This window comes from Hesperophylax consimilis, chromosome 1 (genome assembly GCF_061612785.1).
Source record: "Hesperophylax consimilis isolate HC1 chromosome 1, BYU_Hcon_1.0, whole genome shotgun sequence".
Classification (NCBI taxonomy): Eukaryota; Metazoa; Arthropoda; class Insecta; order Trichoptera; family Limnephilidae; genus Hesperophylax; species Hesperophylax consimilis.
The window spans coordinates 24,255,310-24,279,167 of NC_142836.1; the positions used below are offsets into that span (position 1 = coordinate 24,255,310).

The 23,858-nt window shown below is 32.2% G+C and overlaps 1 protein-coding gene across 1 annotated transcript in view; it reads left to right on the top strand.

Moving 5' to 3' along the window:
- The first annotated feature begins 559 nt into the window (after positions 1-559).
- Positions 560-23,858, top strand: part of LOC149426498 (UPAR/Ly6 domain-containing protein crok-like) — a 76,425-nt gene continuing 53,126 nt past the window's right edge. Inside the window, exon 1 of the mRNA XM_089631457.1 lies at positions 560-719. Within this exon, the coding sequence (XP_089487583.1) occupies positions 659-719 (61 nt within the window). The 5' untranslated portion in view covers positions 560-658. The remainder of the gene's footprint in view (positions 720-23,858) is intronic.

Sequence of the window (23,858 nt, forward strand, 5' to 3'; positions counted from 1 at the left end):
ATTTGAACAATTCATCAAATTTCAACGTTCATTTTCGGGTTCTGTGAAAGTCCTATACAAGTTCTGTTACTATATCATTGTAGGCTAGTTGCTTGACAAAACTGAAATAAAAACAGAACTTGAAAAAATCTTTCACAGAGCTTGAAAATGAACGTTGAAATTTGATGAATTGTTCAAATTTTCCGAAACAACCCGTCCTTAAATATTTCTAATCAAATTTTCAAACAAAAAACAAATTTTTCATTGCTTCATAGCTGTTCGCCTAAATCCAGTTTAAATTGCGATATTGTTTAACTAAATATGTATATCTAAAACATCGGAGTAGATGTTTCCCAGTTTGTTCATATTAGATTCGTCTCATAAGCGTATAATATTGCGACGTTGAAGAAGAATTTAAAGTCTTGTAATTGTCCTGCCAGGAACATAAAACGAAATAACATTAGTATTACTTTAAAAACCGTTCGTTAGTTTGTAAGCTTCCTGCGATGCGCGGAGTCTATCCCGCTCCAACTGCCGACACCGCTCGCGGACAACTCGACCAGAAGAAACAAGTTGCGAAGTAATACGAATCGGTTAGTCGAATTCTGAGTTAGTCGGTTAGTAGTAGTTGTTAGTTCCCTCCCGTCGCTGTTCGAGTGCTAACGTTGTGTTTCACGTCATGATGGTCTCCTCCGTACTTCTGTTCACCTCAGCCCTCCTCGTAACTTTCGCGCCCACAGGTAAACGAATACACTTTGTCTCGCACTTTCAAATTTTATGTTCGTATCAAAAACAAAATAACGCCGATTTTAGATAATTATAAACTTTCGCGTTTCCAAATGTTTTATTTAAATATTTAGAATGTTCTTTTCTTAAATAAAATTACATAATGTTTAGATTTAGAATCGGATGTAAGTGCGTATGTATTTAGTTAACATGTCGTGTTTACTGGTGCCATCTTAGCGTAATAACCGCTGTAATGTTATTGTTATATTGTGTTCGTATTATATTCATCTTAATTAAGTTTAATTTACCTTTATTTGACATTCTTGGAAGAAAAATTCGTCAGGCATATATGTTTCGTAAACGGATAATAACGAACAAAATAAATAATCATATTAATGTAAAAGATTTTTCAATTATTTTTTTGTTGTTGTTTATATTGAGAATACCGTTAGTCAAAGAAATGAGACAATCATTTTCCGACATTATTCATTGTTGGTAGGTTCGAGAAGATTTCGTAATAAGATGGCGAATTTATCGGTTTGGGCGTAACCACAAAAGGTGTAGTAAAATTAGGCTTCGAGCGTAAACAAAAACAATGCCACTCCGAATGGCCGTGGCAGCCACGCGCAAACACAATTATTACGTTTTATAGTGTTTTGTAGCAATGCATATGTTTTTTTTTATTTTACCTACTTAGAAACTTTAACTTAAAGTAAGTTAATGACTTTTTAACTTAAAGTAAGTTAAATAAAAAATAAGATAGGTTTATCTAAAAAGACGCTGTCTAGATTGCATTTAGTTCGGGTTGAATCTTGCGATCATAAATAAAGATAGTTGTAAATTAGAATATGTACGCTTACATCTATAACATTCTTATGAGGATCCAGGGATACGACACTCCTAAAACCAGTTTTTAAAGAATTGCTTGAAACGACGGTAAAGTTGCCGAATTACGCAAAACGCACGATTTTTTTGTTTTTTTAATAAACTTTATTTCAACTTAATTACTACAGGAAACAATTATTTAAGCCAGGGGAGATGAAAAACATGTATTTAAAATAATTTATGTGTATTTCGTAATCTTCAAATATAACTCTCATTGACAAAAAAATTGACTTTAGTGCATCTTTTACTATCTACCACGATATAAATAACATTTTCAATTTATAAATATTTGTTTCTTGTTATAATTAATATAAAAGATTTATTAATAAAGTATTATTTTTTTTCAAGCAGAATAATTCGGAATCGAATATTTTATTAAATTTGTTAAATTAAGTAAAGTTTGTTTGTAACGCCTCTGCTTACAACTTGCAATGGTATTTTCCATATTTTTATTAAAATCGTCTATCCCAGTTTATCATAAAGTATAATCGTCACCAGAACTAGACTCCTGAGATAAGTTTTGTATGAAGTAAGTTGCACGTCATTTTCGTTAATAAATGGTATAATTAACAGTATTACTAAGGTTTGATTAAATCTGTGAATTGCCTTACAACGTTTTTCTACATATTACCGCAACGATCAACTGTTCTATTCTCAAGTAAATCAATAAATTGATGTAATTACCAATTAATTATATTATAGTTAAAACCAGCGAAGTTTTATAAAGTCTTAGTTTACAACGTTTTTTTATATATTACGGCAAATCAGTTGTTACATTTCTCTATAAATCAATAAGTTAATAAAATTAGAAAATAATTATGTTGTAGTGAAAATCAGTGAAATTCGTTTATAAAGTTTTAGCTTACAGCGTTTTTTGCATATTCCAGTAAATCAATTGTTACATTTCTCTGTAAATCAATAAATTAACATAATTAGAAAAATAATTATGTTATAGTTAAAACCAGTGAAGTTCGTTTATAACGTCTTAGTGAATTTAATTATATTATTATATTTTTCAACGTTTTATGTGAATACTCAACATAAATAAAATTGATATAAATATATTTATTTATTCCGCGTACTTCAACTGTTTATTGCGCCTACCTTATATATATTATATAAAGATTTAATTATCGAAATAAAGCAAAACCACAAGAGCGACGACGATTCTGAGACAGAAGAAAACAAAGACAATAAATATCTTAAAAATGTTGGTTACAATATAAATGAAGCATCTTAAAAAAATATTATTAGAACGAAAACTTTCAAAATTTTATTACATATTTAATTCGTTTTTTTGTAAATATCTGCAGTTGTGTATCCATAACTGGAAGTGTATATTGAGTATTACAACATTTGTCTAACCATAAATGAAAGTGTATATGCGTATTATGAAGTGTATATTGCCCATTACAACATTTGTGTAACCATAAATTGAAGTGTATATTGCCTATTACAACATTTGTGTAACCATAAATGGAAGTGTATATTGCGTATTACCACATTTGCTTATAACGGCCTAATTTACAAGAACTGTCGATTTTGGCATGTTGTTAACGACCAAACTTTTCGCTGTAATACGTGCTACTGGACACATTGATGTATTCTATTTACATGAGTCACTAAGCGAAACTAAGATTGGAAACTACCGAATCCGATCCTCGTACACTGTTTCTCATGTGCCAACGTTGGAACACGTTTTGAGTTTTGACGCGATAGTAATACGCAGTATCGCATCTAATTTTACAGCTCTATGCCGCAACATAGTTACCTGAAGTCAGGAGGACTATAAAATTGTAGAATGTTGTGAAGCTGGTAGAAGCGGAAAGGGGAATGACATTGGGTAGGGAAAGGATAGTCATTTAAAGCGATACCTCTCCATGGCGATACGGAGTGTATCCTCCACTCCAGAATGTATCTTATACAAAAATTATACTATCAACCTAAATCAGGATTGAAATAATAAAGACTAACTTCTGCCTACTTGTAATTTCATTGCTATGAGAAGATAATATAAAATTATTAATAACATTAATTAAAAGTAGTAATAATATTACCATTAGATAAAATTGTTTTATTTATACAATATGAAAACAATGAATAATTGGTTTCAACAATAATTGTTGTTTATATTTAAAGGCTTTATGTTAATAATAACCCACGTTATTAATATACGAGTATAATATTTATTTTAATCTTATAGCTATGAGTTGGTACCGGATCTCAATCTAATCTCATTTCTTGTAATAACTTCGTGTATATGTAATGTGTTGAAATTGGTGACCGGATAAATCATCAAAATGATAATTCATCACATCTTTAAAAAGTTTTATAAAGTCATGGAAAGTGATGAAACAAAAACTTTATTAACTGGGTTAAGTAGGTTAGGTTAGGTTAGGTTTAAATTTTATTTTTTTTCACCGTTTTTAATGACTTTATATCACTTTTTAAAGGTGTGTTGAATATTCACTTTGTTGAGTTATCATGGAACGATTGAAATTGGACATGGTCCGTTAGTTAATAAATACATTTCTTAAGTGGCAAAAAAAACCAAACCAATAAAAGGTATTTAATTTTGAAAATAAAATGAATAGGTCTCCTTGCCGGAAAGAACGTTAATAACACGTCATCTTTATATTATGATATGACCGCAACATATAAAAATTTTCGACAACATCTTTGCAAACATTTTATGAATTCCGCATATCGTTGGAGAGCATATTATATAAATTCGTTGCTTGAGTTGTTTCATATTTTATATAAATTTTTTTTACCATACTAAAATATTTTTCCATAGAAGAATATTTATTTTTCCACACAAACAATTCAACTTTTTTACCTAAAAACTACCTTAAAACGTTGGAATTCCTAAAAAAGTTATGTTTTTTTTTACTTCTAAAAACACGTAGAATCACCCCCAGAAGTTAATGCAGTTTATCACCGGACATCCTGTATATCTATTCTATAAATCATCCTTATATATATTTTCTGAAAACGAGTGAGCAAACAATAAGCGCCGCAGGTCGAAATGACCAGTAGTGACTTACAATTAAAAAACGTGACACAAACTACAGGAAAGCAGTTGTGCTGTTATCTTTAAAATGAGCAATCTAAAGCCAAAGAAAACCAATTCTCTAGTAAACAACATTATTTATTTTATCTGTATATAACAAATGAGGAGAATTTGATCATGTTAAACGAGATCATCCCTTTTACTTACCACTATACTAGTATAATATGCATTTTTTCGTAAATACAAACAAATAACCTATGTAGTATTGCCGATTTGTCAGGGTGGCCGAGTTTACAGGCTGTTTCAAGAGGAAACTTTGCTTTTGCAGGCCACAGTAAGTGTTGTTTTTGTCGTGGTACCGAAAAAAGTCTTCACCACAATTTTTACCTATATGACCCGATGATGGACATTGTAATACTGTCCGCTAAAGAAGTGGCTAAAGAAAGAGGAAGCGCAACACGGCATAATACCCCAAAAATAATACACTAAAATAATACACTAAAATTTAAAATCATATCTTATGGAAAACATTTAAATGGATTCATTGAAAAATTTTCAGTTAGGGGCGCTGTCAAAGTCTAGGCATCTAAACTGTGAGGTGTTGTTGATCCATCTCAGCTATATTTCAAGGCTTGGAAACATGGCGTCATGACAAGTAAATAGTTCATTTGAAACTCGAACAATACAACGCGCAGAGAATTAAGAACTTGCGTATGAATTGACATTCGTATAACGTCATCGATGATGCATCACTGTTCAATTACCTGCGATTGCACGCGAAGCTCTTGTTATGCTGTAGGTTCCTACTCGAATACCTATGCATATTATACTAGTATAGTGGTAACTAAAAGGGATGATCTCGTTTAACATGATCAAATTCTCCTCATTTGTTATATACAGATAAAATAAATAATGTTGTTTACCAGAGATTTGGTTTTCTTTGGCTTTAGATTGCTCATTTTAAAGATAACAGCACAACTGCTTTCCTGTAGTTTGTGTCACGTTTTTTAATTGTAAGTCACTACTGGTCATTCTCAGAAAGTTTTTGACACTCCCGTCGCACCTCAGCTCACCATCTTCTCGGAGATAATGCCTAATTCTTGACACTACTACCTTTCGCACAAATTCATTGGCAACAAGTTTACCATTTGTTGTTCTAAATTTGAGAAGAGCAACTTTTAGTTTTCAAATAAAAGTTGAAAACAGTGTTTTGTCAACTTTGGTGTAAACTCGGCTTTACCGATACTCCGCGGGAAACCAAAATTTAGTGGAAGATTTGTCTCTCCACAAGTCGAAAACAGAAAAAGTTGCTGTATTTTGTAGAAAAAGCAACAAATTGCCGCAACCTGTGGAAAACTTAGTGGAAAACTTTGTGGAAAACTTTGTGAAAAACTTTGGTGTAAACGCAGCTTAAGAAGGACGAAGATATCGTCAATGATGTGCGTACGAACCAACTTGGATTACTTTACTAGAGTGTTAGTTTATCTTATGTTTTCATACAAGACGCGAGTAAGAAAAAGAAGATATTGTCAATGATGTGCGTACGAACCATCTTGGATTACTTTAGTAAAGTGTTAGTTTATCTTATGTTTTCATACAAGACGCGAGTAAGAAGGAAGAAGATATCATCAATGATATGCGTACGAACCATCTTGGATTACTTTACCATAGTGTTAGTTTATCTTATGTTTTCATACAAAACGTGAGTAAGATGGAAGAAGATATCGTCAATGATGTGCGTATGAACTATCTTGGATGTTAGTTTATTTTATTTTTTCGAGATGCAACAAATAAAAAAGCATCGATCAGCAGGTTTTTCCGCATTGGTCACAGAAAAACATGTTGTGTTGATATTTAAAAAAATGTTATATTGATAGAATTATTTTGTGACTATTCGACTAAGAAGGTGGGTAATACAATTTATTATTACTGACGAACAGTATTATGAATGGTCCAGAGTTCAGGGTTTACAACTTGGCCCAATAAATATTTTTATATATAACCAATAGATGTCAAACGAATTAAACAACTTTTAAAATAATAACTTCCATAAACCTTTATGATGTGAAAATTTACTAGTTTTATATCAAAAATAAAGAAAAATACTAGGAATGTGGGCGTTTATCGTAACCATTCTTCGCTTAAATTTAAAATACAAAAATCCGTTTCATCGTCATTATGTCATTTTCATCACGAATCAAACGGCGATATAATCAGGCAGTGCAAAGAGAGGCGCGTGTTAAATGTAAGAACAGAATTATAACAACATAAATTCCTTGTGGACGTGTTTCGTGATCCAAATATTTGGCCAATCTTGCGTTATACGAAATACAAATGGGATGGAGAATCTACGATTTTATGCGAGTGAGAGAGAGCGCGTGCTGAATGGAACATTTGTTTCCATTAAAATTTTGAAAAGGCGTATGAAAGGTACTTCTAATACGTACTCACTTTCTAGTTTTCTTCTTTATTATGTGGTTTGAATCAAAAGGTACTAAGTCAGATACGACATCGGTTTCCAGTCAAATCAACATGTAAGCCATTTCTAGTGTTTATTATCTAATCAGTGGTAGCATGTATCTTTAGAATAGTTTAGCATTTAGAGACGCCGAATTTAAAAAAAAACAGAACCTACTATTATTTTTCAATGATAAACTAATGATTATAAGACAAGGTTTTTTTATGCAAACTACAAATAATAATAAATTATTATAAGCAATAATTAGTCGCCTATAATAGCCTGTAATAGTTTATCATTAAAAAATAATAATATTTGATCAGTCAAAATATTTCACGAACAAATGTAGATATAATATGTCTCGACGCCATCTAGTGGGAAATTTAGCACTAACAAAGCCTTTCCTATAAAATTAATATTGGTTGTTTACAGGTAGAAAAAATATAATAAGCGGTAATTGTTGATGAAGTACTAGTACATATTGGTTGGAAATAAGCCGACGTGGCCCAGGGGTCCAGAGCGTCTGACCGGACATCAGAAGGCGCGGGTTCAATTCCTGTCGGCGGCATTTATTTTTACTTGGGAGATATTTTCAATTTGTCTTGATATTACAGAACCCACTAGTTGCAAATGTACATAATTCAATTTTGTGTAAAAAGTGTAAATGGATCAAGAATGCAACGTGTTGGAGCAATTGCAACGAAAAATTAAATGAACTGTAATACCTGCTACCTAATGAAGCCTCCACGGCAAATTAAAAACTGTAATATTAGAAATAAGTTGTAACTTTACATTTCGAAGCAATTGAATCGTTGATTCTTTTTTCTTGAAACATTTTCTCCAATCTTGGTATGTGACCGTCTTTATATTTGAAATTAATATGTTACATAATTTAAAAAGTTAAGTCATAGATATAATCACTCTAGGCCTCCATTGGGAAGCACTGCTTTAGAGGTTAAGGATATATCCACACACCATTTTTTCTTCCGCGTGATTAAAAGTAAAATTTAAGAAACCAGTTTTGACAATACTTATATAGATTGTGGAGGAGTTTAAATCAAACGTAGTCATCGGCCAAATATACCAGTACCAACCTATTTATAGCAATCTTATTAGAGTTAATCTCGCAATATTATGTATTCTTAGCACATGCTAGAAAACTCTCCTGTTATAATAATTATTTCATGTAGAATATAAACAACATTAATTTTTTTCTAACGTGGGTGTGTCACATTAAAATACTTGATTAATTATTTAAATTACTTTAGCGATTTTAACAAGTGTGAGAGACTAACACATGGAGAAAAATGGGTATTACTATTTTAGTGTAATGAATCTCTTTAAATAATTGGTTATCCGGTTAAAAACAGGAATGAAGGTGTAACGAATGAAATAATGCTTTTCCTGATAAAGATTTATTTATTGTTAATGATATATTATCAACTCAAATACACGTGTTCGGATGTCGGAACGGATCCAAATTAGCGGAACTGATCTAGTTTCTGAAATGATTAAAGAGAAAAAATATCACACCAACTATACATACTTACTCGTTCATCAAGTTTTAGAATCGGTAAGTATAATATTGATATTAGTGTATCAGCTCATCCATAGATGGCACTAGATTTTTATATTAGGTAATCCATAGACGGGGTTAGCTGTCGATAATAATAGAAGAATAAATGAGGTGAGAACCTCAAGGTCTATTATTGCAACCGCCTGATAATTGAGATATCAGAGCCATTGTCAATCTTTCAGAATAAATTTCCAAGTGTTTTCTTGAAGCCGGAGTTGTATTTATTTAGAGAGCTTAAAGATACAACAAACATTTTTTTTTGTATTGCGCTCAAATTCGAACCTGAACTAGTAACAACGATTTTTACTACGTGCCAATCCCGTGGCTCGCCTTTATGAAAGAAGAATAAAAAAATTAGAAATAAATATCACAAAAGCTATCGAACATCGAGCTCTGGCGTCATGAAATTTTCCCAGCTTTTTCCATCAAAATTTGTATAGTTAGTTAACCAGTTTCATGTTCGAAACCGTTATTTCCATCATGAGCTTCATAAGCCTTTAAATATCCAAAAATAAGACAATACGCCACAATATGATCGTAGTTTATTAAGTACTAACTGTACTCCGCCAAGAAATTGATGTGGCTTCTTCTAGAACTTTTAAAAGCATTTTCGAACTTTCCGGAACCTTATAGACTGATCTACACACTCCGCCACTTAGTTTGGAATCTTAAAGAGCCTCCTTGAGCATTCGAGAACCTTCGTGAACTTTCTGGAACCTTCCAGACTCACTGACACAGTCGACGGGCCCATTCTGAAATAATCTATATCATTCGCGGCCTTCCCATAGCAAAGCACATTTTCGTCACCCACTCCCACCTCTCGCTCAGCCACCCCCACCAAACTTTCTTACTTTCGATGTGACACCAAGGGCTATCTACCGCCATAATTACCGGTAAGAGGCAGTGGCTGGTTGCGATTTAGCTGTTCCAGACTGATAAATGATAATGATAAATGATGAATGATTAATGTAAAGAATGTACATTCTATTGACACGAAGGACTTACATACTATTAAACGCCGGGTGCAATTCCACCAAATGAATATCTACAACATCCCATAAATACCTTTACCAGCACATCTGCATAGGCAACTAATTGCATCGCCAATCAGTCATTGGGTTACGTTCGGTCAGACATAATATCGCAATTAGCGAGCCGATAGCGGTCTGTTTGTAGTGGTCGGCATAATGTTTACTATAAATGATCGGTTACAAGAACACCTAATTTACATGAAATACGTCACAACTTTTTGATTAGGGCTCTAATGAAAATAGAAACAAAAATCTTTAGGTGTTCATGAATAATCACCCCTTGGAGATACCCTGAAACACAGAGTAATTAAATAGACAGTTGTGAACGATTTCCCTTAGGCCTTATTTAAGTACTTTCTTTGTCTACCCTAATATATAAAACAAAATTATGTAGGTCATAGAATACAGGACTCTAAGCTTGATTTATTCACCCTTAAACCCGCCTACTAGGGTTTCTTAACCCCTACAACCTGACATGATTATTTTACAAAAAATGTAGATAGTTCAGAACGTGACGAGTCTCATTAATAATGTATCCACTATCTCTGTACTTAAATCACATTAGCACCCTGCTTCGACACCCTTAGAACTACGCACCCTTCCATTATCCGTTGTTACATTGACACGCAAACAAATATTTATATACCTACTGACTTGTTAGCATCGGAAATAGGAAAAATAAAAAGCTTCACCGACACAACTTATTCTAATCTACATAAATATTCCACTAAAACGCACATAGGTACATATTATGGATTGGATCACTGAACAAATAAACCGATGGGAGAGGATTGTGGGTGTGTCCGAAATAAGCTCAAATTATTAAAACATTTTCAAATATCGATTTCATTAGATTTAAATTTTTTTTTTTTTTTTTTTTTTTTATTATTTTAATATACATCATATGGGTTACATTAATACATACATATTTTGCAAAATATAATATTAAGGTTCATATATGGTCATGTATACCTTATCAGAAAAGAGGAGCTCTTGTGCCTGATAACCGAAATATTTCTAAATATTAAATATTTCTTTCTTATCCAAGTCTACCACATAAAATCGATAACTTTACGATATCGAATCGATTTTATACCGATTTCCCGAGTACGTTCACGCTGTTGATAGCCAGACCGAGTTTGGTTTGTTCACCTCCATTCATTAAAAGCCAGTTATTTTGCATATCGAACAACATTATCCGAAAAATTGTGCATATACAGCTTATCTGACAACTCGGGGGCCACGCTAAAAGCAGCGGCTTTTGTCTGTCGGAAATCATATTCTGTCCGTGCTCGCAAATATCGCTAACTGACCATAGGTGACGGATTTCGTCAATATCGTATGGATATAGGGTTTTATCGATCTACCGTGCTAGATGCCCACATAGTCAATGCATGTATATCTCTGAGGTAGTCTTTAATAATTTGGCGAAATCTTTTTTATGTGTCCGTGTGTGAGAAATCAGTTTCATCATTCCTTACTTCTGTTGAAATTGACCAATCGTTTAAAATATAGCAAAATTATTTTCAAATGTAACAACAATATCGCGAGTCATTTAGATATTCGCTTGTACCAGTTTGCATGCAGTTGGCAATACTTTCCCTGAAATAGTAGATGTGTTCAATTTGCGCGGAATATAGTTACAAGAAGGCTATAATAGCACACCTCTTAAATAATAACTAACTTAACATACTAATTTCGATTGTTAGTGCATGGGTAATGTGAAATATTCCTGCGTAATGCGTAAAATTATTCAAGTTCAATGAAGTTTTCATTTTCAAACTTGGAAATGATAATAAGTATAAATAATATTATAAATCACATCAGACAAGCGATAAACATATGCCATAATAACATATAATTTATATAGGTGGTACAGGCTAACAATTATTTCTTAATCTTAGTATGTTATCGTTTGTGCCGTGCATAAAAAAAATCATCTCTAAAACATTAGTTTATCATTAAAATTAATTTGCCAAAATAAATGTATTTGTTGTAATTATTGGAAATGTGTGTTTATTTTATTTAGAGGTTTGACAGTTTCTTAAATGAATTAATTGAGTGGATAGATATGTAAGTTTTTCAAGTTTACTAACATTCAAAGGGTAAATTTATTATTTTGAAAGGCATTAATCCTGTGACAAATATTTGTTTTATAAATACTTTCACCTTTACAAATCCAAAAATTATAATACCCTGTGATTTTTCAAGAGGTCTGCGCTAGTTTTAACATAATACGTTCTACATATTTCGAATTCGCTAAACTTACTCAATGATTACTGTCACTTTATATTATTATGTACATCTTACATGTGTGTAAAAGCTCTTATAGGCGCAAAACATTATAAATAAATAAAAATCCAAATTCTTTCTTAATCGAACAATATTTTTGTTTGCCTGTGTGGGGCCTAGAAGTCAAACATTCTTAAGTACATTTTCTTTCAAATTGATTTGATTTGCACTTATCTATGTTGAATCTATACTATACTTATCTATTGTACCGACTCGGCATTTTTGTTGTTTGAAATGTAAACATGAAATTCTTTTATATCGATATTTTTTGTTTTGTTTGAATATTGATCTTGTGTCTGACATGTAAGGCAAAAAATATTCATAATTTGATACGCAAGTAACAAATGGGTGGATAATTATTTTTAATACTTGAAGCGTCGAATATCATTTCTGTTAAAGGGGTGATGCGTTACACCCATAGAAACACGTTACACCCATACCATCGCATGCTTACATTTTATCACATTCAGCTAAATACATTGTGAGAGCAATAATTAAATGGAAAAAGAATATAGATTTTATCACAATTCAGCTACATACATTGTAAGTGAGAACAGTAATCAAGTGAACAGAGAATATAGATTTTATCACATTTCAGCTACTTATATTGTAAGTGAGAAAGTATTCAATTGAACAAAGAATATAGATTTTATCACATTTCAGCTTCATACATTGTAAGTGAGAACAGTCATTAATTGGACAAAGAATATAGATTTTCATCACATTTCAGATACACATTGTAAGTGTGAACAGTAATCAAGTGAACAGAGAATATGGATTTTAATCACATTTCAGATACACATTGTAAGTGTGAACAGTAATCAAGTGAACAGAGAATATGGATTTTAATCACATTTCAGCTGCATACATTGTAAGTGAGAACAGTAATCAAGTGAACAGAGAATATAGATTATATCACATTTCAGCTACATATATTGTAAGTGAGAACAGTAATCAAGTAAACAGAGAATATAGATTTTATCACATATGAGCTACATATATTGTAAGTGAGAACAGTAATCAAGTAAACAGAGAATATAGATTTTATCACATTTGAGCTACATATATTATATTGTAAGTGAGAATGTAATCAATTGAACAAAGAATATAGATTATATCACATTTCAGCTACATACATTGTAAGTGAGAAAGTAATCAATTGAACAAAGAATATAGATTATATAACATTTCAGCTACATACATTGTAAGTGAGAACAGTCATTAATTGGACAAAGAATATGGATTTTAATCAAATTTCAGCTGCATACATTGTAAGTGAGAACAGTCATTAATTGAACAAAGAATATAGATTTTCATCACATTTCAGATACACATTGTAAGTGCGAACAGTCATTAATTGGAAAAAGAATAAAGAGAAGCACTATTTTGTATTTATTTATTAATTTTATTGTTTATTTTATGACTACAATACATATGGAATTATCTTTTAAATCATTATTTAATGACGCCGTCATTACATAAAATTATAATGATACTAGCCTTACTGAATAATTAAAATTTTACATAATATGATATTGTATAACATTAAAGGAAAAAGACTAAGACTAGCGTTTTCTTTATCATCTAGGTATTATACTTATAAAGATGAGTGTCTGTGGTAGGCGGGCTACATGGATTTGATCTTTATACAAAGCTACAGATTTTTTCCGAGATTGATGAAATTTTGCACACATGACCAACAAAACAAGTTGAATGTAATTGTATACATGACATTTCGAACATCCACCCCATCCCATTTCCCACCCCTTAAATCAGAATAAAGCCAGAACAAAGCCGGGCGATTCAGCTAGTGATATATAAAGAAAAGTGTCTATGGGTTTTTTTTTCATCCAAATCTACAATATTCCGAGAATGATGTAATTTTGCACGCTTGACCTTCAACACGACCTGTCTACAGGATATACATTATTTTCTCTCAGGGCCGGTGTAGTCTTTGAGGATGATGTTTGGAGAGACTTTTAAAGAAATGAAGGAGTGGAAGTTCTAGGATGGAAAAGGGTATGAGGGGTGGGTAGGAATCCGGGGGTCAGTGTGTCCAGGAGTGACGGGCATATGAATCTCTGATGAAGAAGTCAAAGAGTCTCCCCCAACCTGCCTCTCCCGATCTGGTCTACCAGAGGATTTTGGGCAGATGCTTCCGTCTCTGAGACAAACCTTACCCCCATGAACTCGAGTACCCATGTTAAGTCACCAGAATGAACGAACCACTTGAAGTTACCTACAGCAGAAGTGTTGGCTATCCAATGAATGAACCTCAATTGGAAGCTTGACCTTACAGAAAAATAATTAAAAAATAAAAATTCTGTTTGATATAATAAGAAATATTATTATATGTACTCGTATATCGTACTAGTGTCAAAGTAAATCAATTTCCAGTGTTGGCAATAGGTGAAAATCCCCATCAATTTATAATTGTTACTAAACTTAGTTTCTAAACTGCACTTTGCTCTCTTCTGCTAATACAGACTTCAAGGTGGCTCGTGAAACTTTCAACATGTAATTGTTATTCGTTTCAACATTGTATTTATTTCAATATTGCAACATCAATTAACAATTTAGTTTTGAGGGGGGAGTGAGTTAATACACTACTAGTTTTGTACCATATCAGAGTTGCTATTTATATCGATCAACATTTAGAAAATAATTCATTATATCTAATAATATTTAGATGGGCGATGTCCGGTTAAAACGATAGGTAGCAACGAATATCTATTCTACTGGAAATGGCAGAAGTAATAATATTACAAGATGGGGGACCCCAGTGAACCCCTTTGAATAGCAATATTTTTACTTCACATTAAATTACATATCAGAACAATGACGTTACAATACATCTAGACTTGCTGTTGTCTCAAAAATTCAAGATGAAATGTGGAAAGTAAGAAACACTTTCATGTTGTATCAAGTAAATTCCTAATTCAAACGTTTATTATGTTTGACAAAGATAGACATTCAAAGAATATATGCGTATGAATGAAATAAACTATAGCGGGCGGCGTTTTCGTATTTTCGTCGAGTACTACATTCTACATCACGGGTGTGACTGAGATAACATATACGTTTTCTCGCTTACACTATAAGACGAAAACAGAATACTGTTATTACTTATATTATGTTGTCCTTCTTATACTTATGTGTTACTACGTTTGCTATCTCACTTTCTCTGACTGCGCTGATAATCTTCGGGAAACAATCGAAATAATTGTATTTTCTATCCTAATAATAAAATAAGTTGTGTGTATTTACGAATTTAATCTAATTTCTTGGCTTTTGCTAGTATTTCGCCGAGTTATGAAAACATTTTGACACTATTTTAATGCAATTTTGGCGAGGTATTCCACGACCTTGCACGACGCATGGCAGTTTAGTACAAAAACTACCAAATCAAAAGCACTGCAATTGACTTGCTTTTGTCTTGCCACTTTGAGATTTATACAGCGCGTCTGTATATCAATATACAATTACATGGTGTCATAGCTATTCATTAACATCAATCTTAAAAATAAAATTAATGCTATAATGAATATGAATTGATTTTCTAAGTCAACGGGTTACAAAACGAAGCTTTTCCGTAGATCAAAATATTTTAAGCACTATTATTACATGACACATTTTTTCTCTTTAATGGAGAAATATGAATATCTAAAACGCAGTTAATTTGTAAAAATAAAATACTTCTCTTCATTTACGTATTTTCACACACATTTCTACAAAACGTGAGAACACTCTCGCCATACTGCTCTTATTTGGCGGTACCTACTGAATTTTAGCACTTTAACTTACTTCGTTATAGTACCTACAAGCTTCCGATTGAATGTATATGACGGTAGTTCGTACTTTTCAATTTCATTGTAAATTACGTATTTACTTGATGGTAGTTCGTATTTTTCAATTAGATTGTAATTATTAATATGACGGTATTTATTATTTTTATTAGATTGTAAATTACGATCTATATGATATTAGTTCGTATTTTTCAATAAAATTGTAAATTATGCAAGATAGTATTTCGTATTTTTTAATTAGATTGTAAATTACTATTTTTCCGTTTTTTTTTCAAATAAGTTGTAATAACGCGTTTACATGACGGTAGTTCGTATGTTTAATTAGATTTTAAATTACGCATTTATCGTACGGCATTTCATGCATAGAATCGTTGATTTTTTTGCCTTTATTTTGTCGATCATGATTGAAAGCACTGAAGAAATAAACTGATAGAAGTATATTTTGGGCCGGTCACATGCCTGTCATGCCACGTGCCTGAAGTAATATCAGTTTTGTCTTACTTTCGATGAAATTGATAAAAAAATTCATATCTCGTAATTTTTCTAAGAATTTCAACCTGTATGGGACCTAGAAGTTGAAGGTCTTGTGTAAATTGGAGACAGCTTACTTTAAAAACTTTATAGGTAGATAACACTTCTAGTGATTTTTTGTTCATTGCTTAAAACAATCACAGTCTGTCTCTGGATTACTAGTAGGTATTAATTAAAGTATTTAACACCTAAGTGTCAAAGAAATACACAACACACCGGCAACTACGCTGAAGCACTGCCGCAAATCTAATTATTACATAATGTGGATAATATAATATATATGATCGTAGTAATGCAAAATCATGTGTTTTTGGTTTGAAAATTTGGTCGCCTAGAAATGTTTCAGATGCTTTAATTAAATACCGCGAGTAGAATACATCTTGGCCTTTGAAATAATCGAGCATTTTTTAGATAAGTCTTTTTTTAAGCCCAGAAAAAAATAATGTAAAGGCCTATGAAAACTGCTTTAAAGTTCAAAATCTCCTACTTACGAACCCATTTTCGGTTATGATTTTATTGTATAATATGGAAAATTAAGTTAATTATATAATGATCGAAACAAAAAATATTTATGCCTGAACATCCACAAAATAAAATAAAAGGCACTTTTTGGCCATGTTTTTTTCTTGCATAGATCAAAACAGGCGGATGGTGTTAAGCTGGAATTTAAACCTTATCGCCATCTACGTAAGGGTTTTGTTATTGATAGCGGCTCAATTTAAAATATTACACGACGTAATGCATCGCCTTAAGTGAGTATTGCAATGATGGAGGGTTTCCTTGTTGTTTTTGTTTTAGTTTGCACCTATAACACAATATTTATATCTATACTTTTATTAAACTTTTTAAAACATTGGTTCTACTATGTCTTTATGTTTGGTTTAAAACTTCCACAAAAAATGTCATATATTATTTTATATTATTTTTTGTTCCTCTTTCATTTAACGATTTTTATAACTTCATTTTACTTTATGATAACTTAATTTTATGTTTTAATCTTAAATCATATAAATGTGATAATAACTACCACGCACAGGCTCTGCCTTTGTGGAATTTTTATAACATGCCTTGTATTTAAATTTTCATAACTTTTCCAATGACATGACGTATCTAAAAACATTCAATAAAAAAAAATAATTTTCGTTGCTGGAGTGCAAAATATACTATTAACGGCCGCAATATATATTTTTTAAATTCTACACAACTGAAAAACGAAAGAAACGGTGTAAAAATTAAAGCCAGTTTTATAGTAATTGCCTTAGAGTCACGGTTTCACTAGCTCCGGTTAGCAGTGATAGTTTGTTATAAATGTAAATTTAGCACAAGAGTCCCAAGAGTTAAATGTGGAGAAAGAGATGGGAAAACGTACCTGGCTGTTCAGATCTGGTAACCAAACACGGCTAAAGTCATTTCAAGCAACCAGCCGATTCCTAATGGTGGTCTTTCACAAAGGCGATACTGAGAGTATCTACCATTCTTGCAACGTTTGGATGTGAGGACAGTTGACCGTTGTCTCTATATGTAGATGTGACGGGATTTGCGAAGGTCAAAAGTATATTGAGTTCGCGTAATTTACAGAGGCTTCTTTGTCCTTATGAGGTCATTTACATAACACACTAATGATGCAAATCTCAAAAGTAAGGCCTTCTTTGATAATTTATACAGAAAAGTTGTTTAAGATCATCAAAGTATTACTTGCAATAAGACAAGCAAAACAAATTACAATTTTCCCCGCGAACCATTCATTGAACAACCAACAACTTTGCCATAGGTCACCCAAGTGGTTCGTTTCGTTAGGCGACACAAGACTCTACTAATATCAGGGGTTTGCTCTAAGCTCACAATTTAATTGATTCGTTACGATAATATATATACTTTTAGACCGATCCCTACGGATAAGCAATTTATGTTAAAGATTTATAAAAACAGTACTTTATCATTAAAATATTTTATTTAACAAAATTCGACCATATGTCCGTCTATTACGCCGGGCCGTGTGTCGAATATTGTTTTACACGACTTCATCACTTATGTCGTTAAGATTCCCGCTTTACTTTAGAGATTTGATTGGGCAAATTCACCCGTAGGCTTCTCAAATACACCAGGGTCGCGCGTCGCATATTGCTGTGCATGAATTTTTCACTTACGTCGTTAAGATTCCTACTTTATGGTAGTATATGGAGTATTGTCCCGTCTTAACGGGGATGCCCGAATCATTGGATGAGGTCTGTCCAGGTCTAGAGAGGCCGGATGAGGGAGACCCTTTGACCTCTCAAGCCGAACTCTCTAGACCCATCACATCGGCTTGCACCGCAGTGGGGGGAAGAGTGCTCACGTTCACTCCTGTACACACTGACCCCAGATTCCTACACATCCAATAATTTTTTTCTTCCCAGTACTTCCTCTACTTTCTTTCATTAAACTCCACATAACTTCCCCCACACAGCATCTCCTTAGATGATATGGGCCCTGAAAGAAAATATTTTAATATTAAAAAAAATAAAACAAAAAATTCCCTATGACATTTGAGCAAAGAGAAAACTAAAACATTAGTTTTTTTTAAATAAAAATTAATAAAATTTTACTGCCGCGACTGTGAGGTAAACACCGTGATTTGCTAAACCAGCATAATATCACTCCGAACATCACTTCAACCATATTCGTACCAATATACTGGTTTATTCAAATATTTTATACCCTGTATGCTCAACCTTCGCGATGTCCCAATAGCCAAGTTTAATGTAGAGCAGTCGTCCGCTAGCCCATCAAACCATTCACATTTTGATGATTTATGTTTATGTCATTGAAAAATCACTTAGACATTTTAAGTTTGTTTTCCTTTTTAATATTATAAATACATACCAATTATTACTTAACTTTACCACATCATTTGAAAATATTGTTCTTTAAACAATTTCAATTATCTTTCGGACTGCCCTTAGCGTCTAGTTCCACCCAGGTGAAGCGGATTCAATCCTCTGCCAGCTATGTAAATTCTTCCCCGTTGCATAAACTACGCTTTTTCGCTTATAACTATGGTAGTAGATAGAATTCAAATTACGTATGTAGGTTATCGGTAACTTAGGAACGTTTATCTTTCCATAAAAAAATTAAAAATAAATAATAAAAAAGGAATTATTTACTCCATACCTCAAAATTTAATCAGTTTTAGCTTAACCTTTGCTTCTTTCAACCTTTGATGCAGCGCGTCATCTAAGTATAAAAAGTGCAAGAGATAATTATTATTTATTCATTTATGTATGTATATAGATTTACACTATATTTACCACTCTGCATGTGAGAAAAAGCAAACATTCCCTTTCAATGGAATTCTTCCCGTGCAATACGAATGAATACAGAAAATAGTTTTCCGTTTACAGTACGCTCTGGCGTAACGCCGTGCACGTTTAAATAATAATATATTGCAGTGTAAGCGCAACTGCAACTGACCTAGTGCCGATAACTACTTGCCAAGAACCTGTTATTGATAAGATGTTTATTTGTACACTTATAAAGCCTATTCGGTGCATAATTCAGAACGCACCAAACTGGTTTACGAATGTTTTTCTTTCGGTCCCAATACTGGTTTTCCGCTCGATTAAAGGTTGGGCAATGATATTCTCGACCTTAAATGTATTCTGTAATTTGGAATGTTCAAATTTATCATATAATATGCAAACGATGTCTAGAATGATGATGGGTTCAAGATCAGAGAAAAGACTAGTCATGGTGGCTTTTCAGTGAATTCCCTTGGTGAATTGACACTTGGTCAACATGCCAAAACTATCTTAAAAAACGCTGTAAGTAGACCGTTTATAGCCGATTGTGGTGCCTATCTCTTCAAGAATGGATATATGTTAGTGCATCTTGCTGTCCATGGAATTGAGCCATTTTTCCCCAGCACCGTATTTCGAAGGCATCTAAATGCTTCCTTTTGCCGGCTGTGTTCATGTTTCTACACTGTATAGAAATATCGGGAAAATCAAAGTCTTTACACGAGTCGTATCTTTGTGGTCTTCCTTTTGCACATCTTTGACATTTTGCTAATTAAGTTATTTTCGACCAAGTATATAAACTGGGTGTCCGAAAATCTTCGGGAAGTGATTATATATGATGGTAGAAGTAAAAAAAAAAAATAACTTTTTTTGAAATTCCATTTAAATAATTCATCTTTTTTAGCCGAAAACTGCCATTAATCGTTAGAATTTCGAAAAAAGAGTTTTTAAATTACTATTTAACTTCTACTATTATGTAATCACCTCCCGAAGTTTGTGCACTTACCCCCGGACACCCTGTATATCGATAATATGTCACGCAAAGAATATCATCAACTATCAACACCCTATTACTTAACGCCATGATACTGATTCAAGATGGACGCCGTTAAATGTCATGTAATTTAAGATAGATTAGTGTATGCATTTTTTAACAAGTAGATAATACAGCAGCCTGGATTCTAATACATGTTATATTGTGTCATAGTTTTCAATATATTTGTATAATTTTAATCCCTTTTAATTTTGCGTATTAAAAGGGTTTTAAAATCATGGAATCAGCCGCTGCGCGAGGCTGACGGAAGCTCACGTACACCTTACGGTTTATTATTCGATATTGTACATAAGTCTAATAATGTTGTAATAACTATTAATTGTAATGCAAGTAGTTTACCAACACGTTATATTTGTTTAGTTGATGAATATATCAGATATTGATGGTGAGTTAGGTATGCAATAGCAAAATTCTTTTGTTCCATCTATACTTTGAGTTAAGAGGACGCTACAAGCCGAAAATGTGTACATTCTTGGTATACCTTATATTGTACGTAATAGGCATTGAAATCGCTTGACAAACGGAGTCTAGAAACGTTCTATTTCAAGAACAAAACTGATTTTTATTTATTTTGTAAATAATTTTATAAGAAAGCAAAAAGTTAATCAAGTGAAACTGTCACATATAATCTTAGCTATAATACTGTATTTTTTTAAAGTTATTTCCCTTATGCGTTCATACATTTCTATTGAAACGATTTTTTTTATATATTTTATATTTATATTTTTTTATTTGTATTCTACTCAAGCGAAACGATAGAAAAACCTTCAATTTATCTAAAGCATATTTTTTGGTATTAATAATATACACTAATTCGTTATAAAGATGAATCAAAATAGTGATTCGGCAGTAAGCTTCGCTTTAATAGTAATTCTAATTTGCTTGCAATGCTGGGAAAGAATTGCCAATTGCAATACCTAATATTTATACCACGTAAGCACTTTTAGTTGATAATTTTCATTAGACTTGTTCTTTATCTTATCGGAAATTCAATTATTATAAAGTTCGTTGGTGCGAGCTTGTTATTGATTGCACTGTTTTGATTAATGTGTATTTATATTATTTCCTGTGTAATAAATCAAATATTTTTAGCTGCTTTATTACCTGTATAATATATGCACCAATGGTTTTCAATCTGACTTACAGTGTATATATTTCCTTATACAAAGTTATACTAAATCAGATGTTCAACCATAGCCATCTTTTAACCTTTCTAGCGTATTGGTTTATTTCTGAAGGTAGGTGCCTTGTGATCACCAAATAACTTGGGCGCCAACAACAAAACTGGTTTGTCTCCACAAGAAATCGTTCGCAGAATTAAGTTCGAGGTAATTCTTTCCACCTGTCCAAAATCTTTTTAAGCCAAAAAACTTATTATTCAACCCTTTTCTTGATCATAATATTTGAGTTTTTTTAGGGAACTTTTTAATCTCAATTATATGTTTTTTACGATTGTTAGATTACGTCAAAGATTATGAAATAAATAGTCTAAATAAATAATTATGTGAATACCACACAAGAGTCTCAATTACTCCCAACCGTCTGGAGCCAGTGAGACTATGGCATCCCCAATTGTGGAATGTTGTAAGGATGAAGCTAGTGGGGAGGGGAAGGAGATGGGGAAGAGGAAGGTGGGGAGCAACTGGCTATTAAAATCTGGTCACCAAACACGGCCAAAGCTATTTCAAGCAACGTTTCAATTCTGAATGATGGTCTTACACTAGGGCAATACTGAGAGTATCTTCCTACATATAATTCTTATGTTCAATTAATATAATGAATTTATGAGGCCGTTTTTAAGATAGTTGGTGGTACAGTAATAGTCAGCATTGTTGCCTTCCAAGCAGTTGATTGGGGTTCTATTCTCGGCCGTGGCAATTTTTTAAAATATTTATTTATTTTTTACTTTTTTTCATTGTGATTTTCCACGTATGTGCGTCTTTTAATTTTGATGGCAATGTAATAAAATATCGCTTAAATTTCGTATTTCTCTTCTTTACCTATCTTAGGTATCTAAAATATATGGTAGGGAAATATGGTTCTAATCTACATTGATACCGAATTTTAATTGCCGACATCAGTTTCCTTTCCAATCATTTTCCCACTTCCAGCGATACATAATATTAATAAGTAATCGTACATAATATTATCACTTTTTTAATGTATTTATATTATCCTAATTAAGACGTGACTTTGTCCCAACTATCAACATTTTTTGTTTTTAAGATTTGTGAAACATATTTTTTGTCACAACTGACTATAATCGATTGAAAACCTAATGTTAATATATCATAAATCACCATAAAATCATCGTCCAACCTAGGAATATAATCTACATATGTAGCCCTTTCCCTTCCTCTTCTCTTTTGAAACCCATTAGCGCCGAGGCCCATCAATAATTCAGACAAATACATTAGTCAATTTACCTCGTCAGTAAGGCGTCAGTAAGTAAGTACCTGCAGCATTAATAGAACCATAGTACTTCCCTACAGGCTTATGGTTTAGTACTAATGTATCCGGGTTCAGCAACCTGATCTACCTTACCCGATGGAAATACTTTTTCCTGTGTCATTTTGAACATCATTAGCTTGAAATAATCTACATGTCGAAACGCCAAATTTGTATTTTATTAGTGTCAAATATATATTTTTTTAATATTGTCGCAACAGTAAAAAGTGATTAAATTCTCTAATAGGTTTATCAAAATTTATAAAAGAAAATTTACTTTTGCTTTTTAATTAGAAAAGACAAATACATAAAGTTAATATAAAATAAACAAATAGGTAATAATAATAAAACACTTAGGACAGGATTTTGCACAGAATATGAACAATTCATCAAATTTCACAGTTGATTTTCAAGTTCTGTGAGGTTTCTGTTCAAGCTCTGTTATGATCACAAAACTGAAATAATAACTTGAATATAACCTTTCCAGAATTGAAAATTATGAAATTTGATTAGTTGTTCGAATTCTGTTATACAACCCGTCCTTAGTTTTAACCATATTATATATCGACAATTATTGGTGGATAAACATGGGGACCTGATAAATCATCACAATGATAATTCATCACATCTTTAAAAAGTTATATGAAGTCATGGAAAGTGATGAAACAAAAACTTTATTTAAATATTGAAGACAATATTAGTGATTTCTAAACGAAAATCTGAAACAGAAAAATCAGAAAAGGAAACGGTCACATCTGGGACTCGAACCCAGGAAAATGTGCGG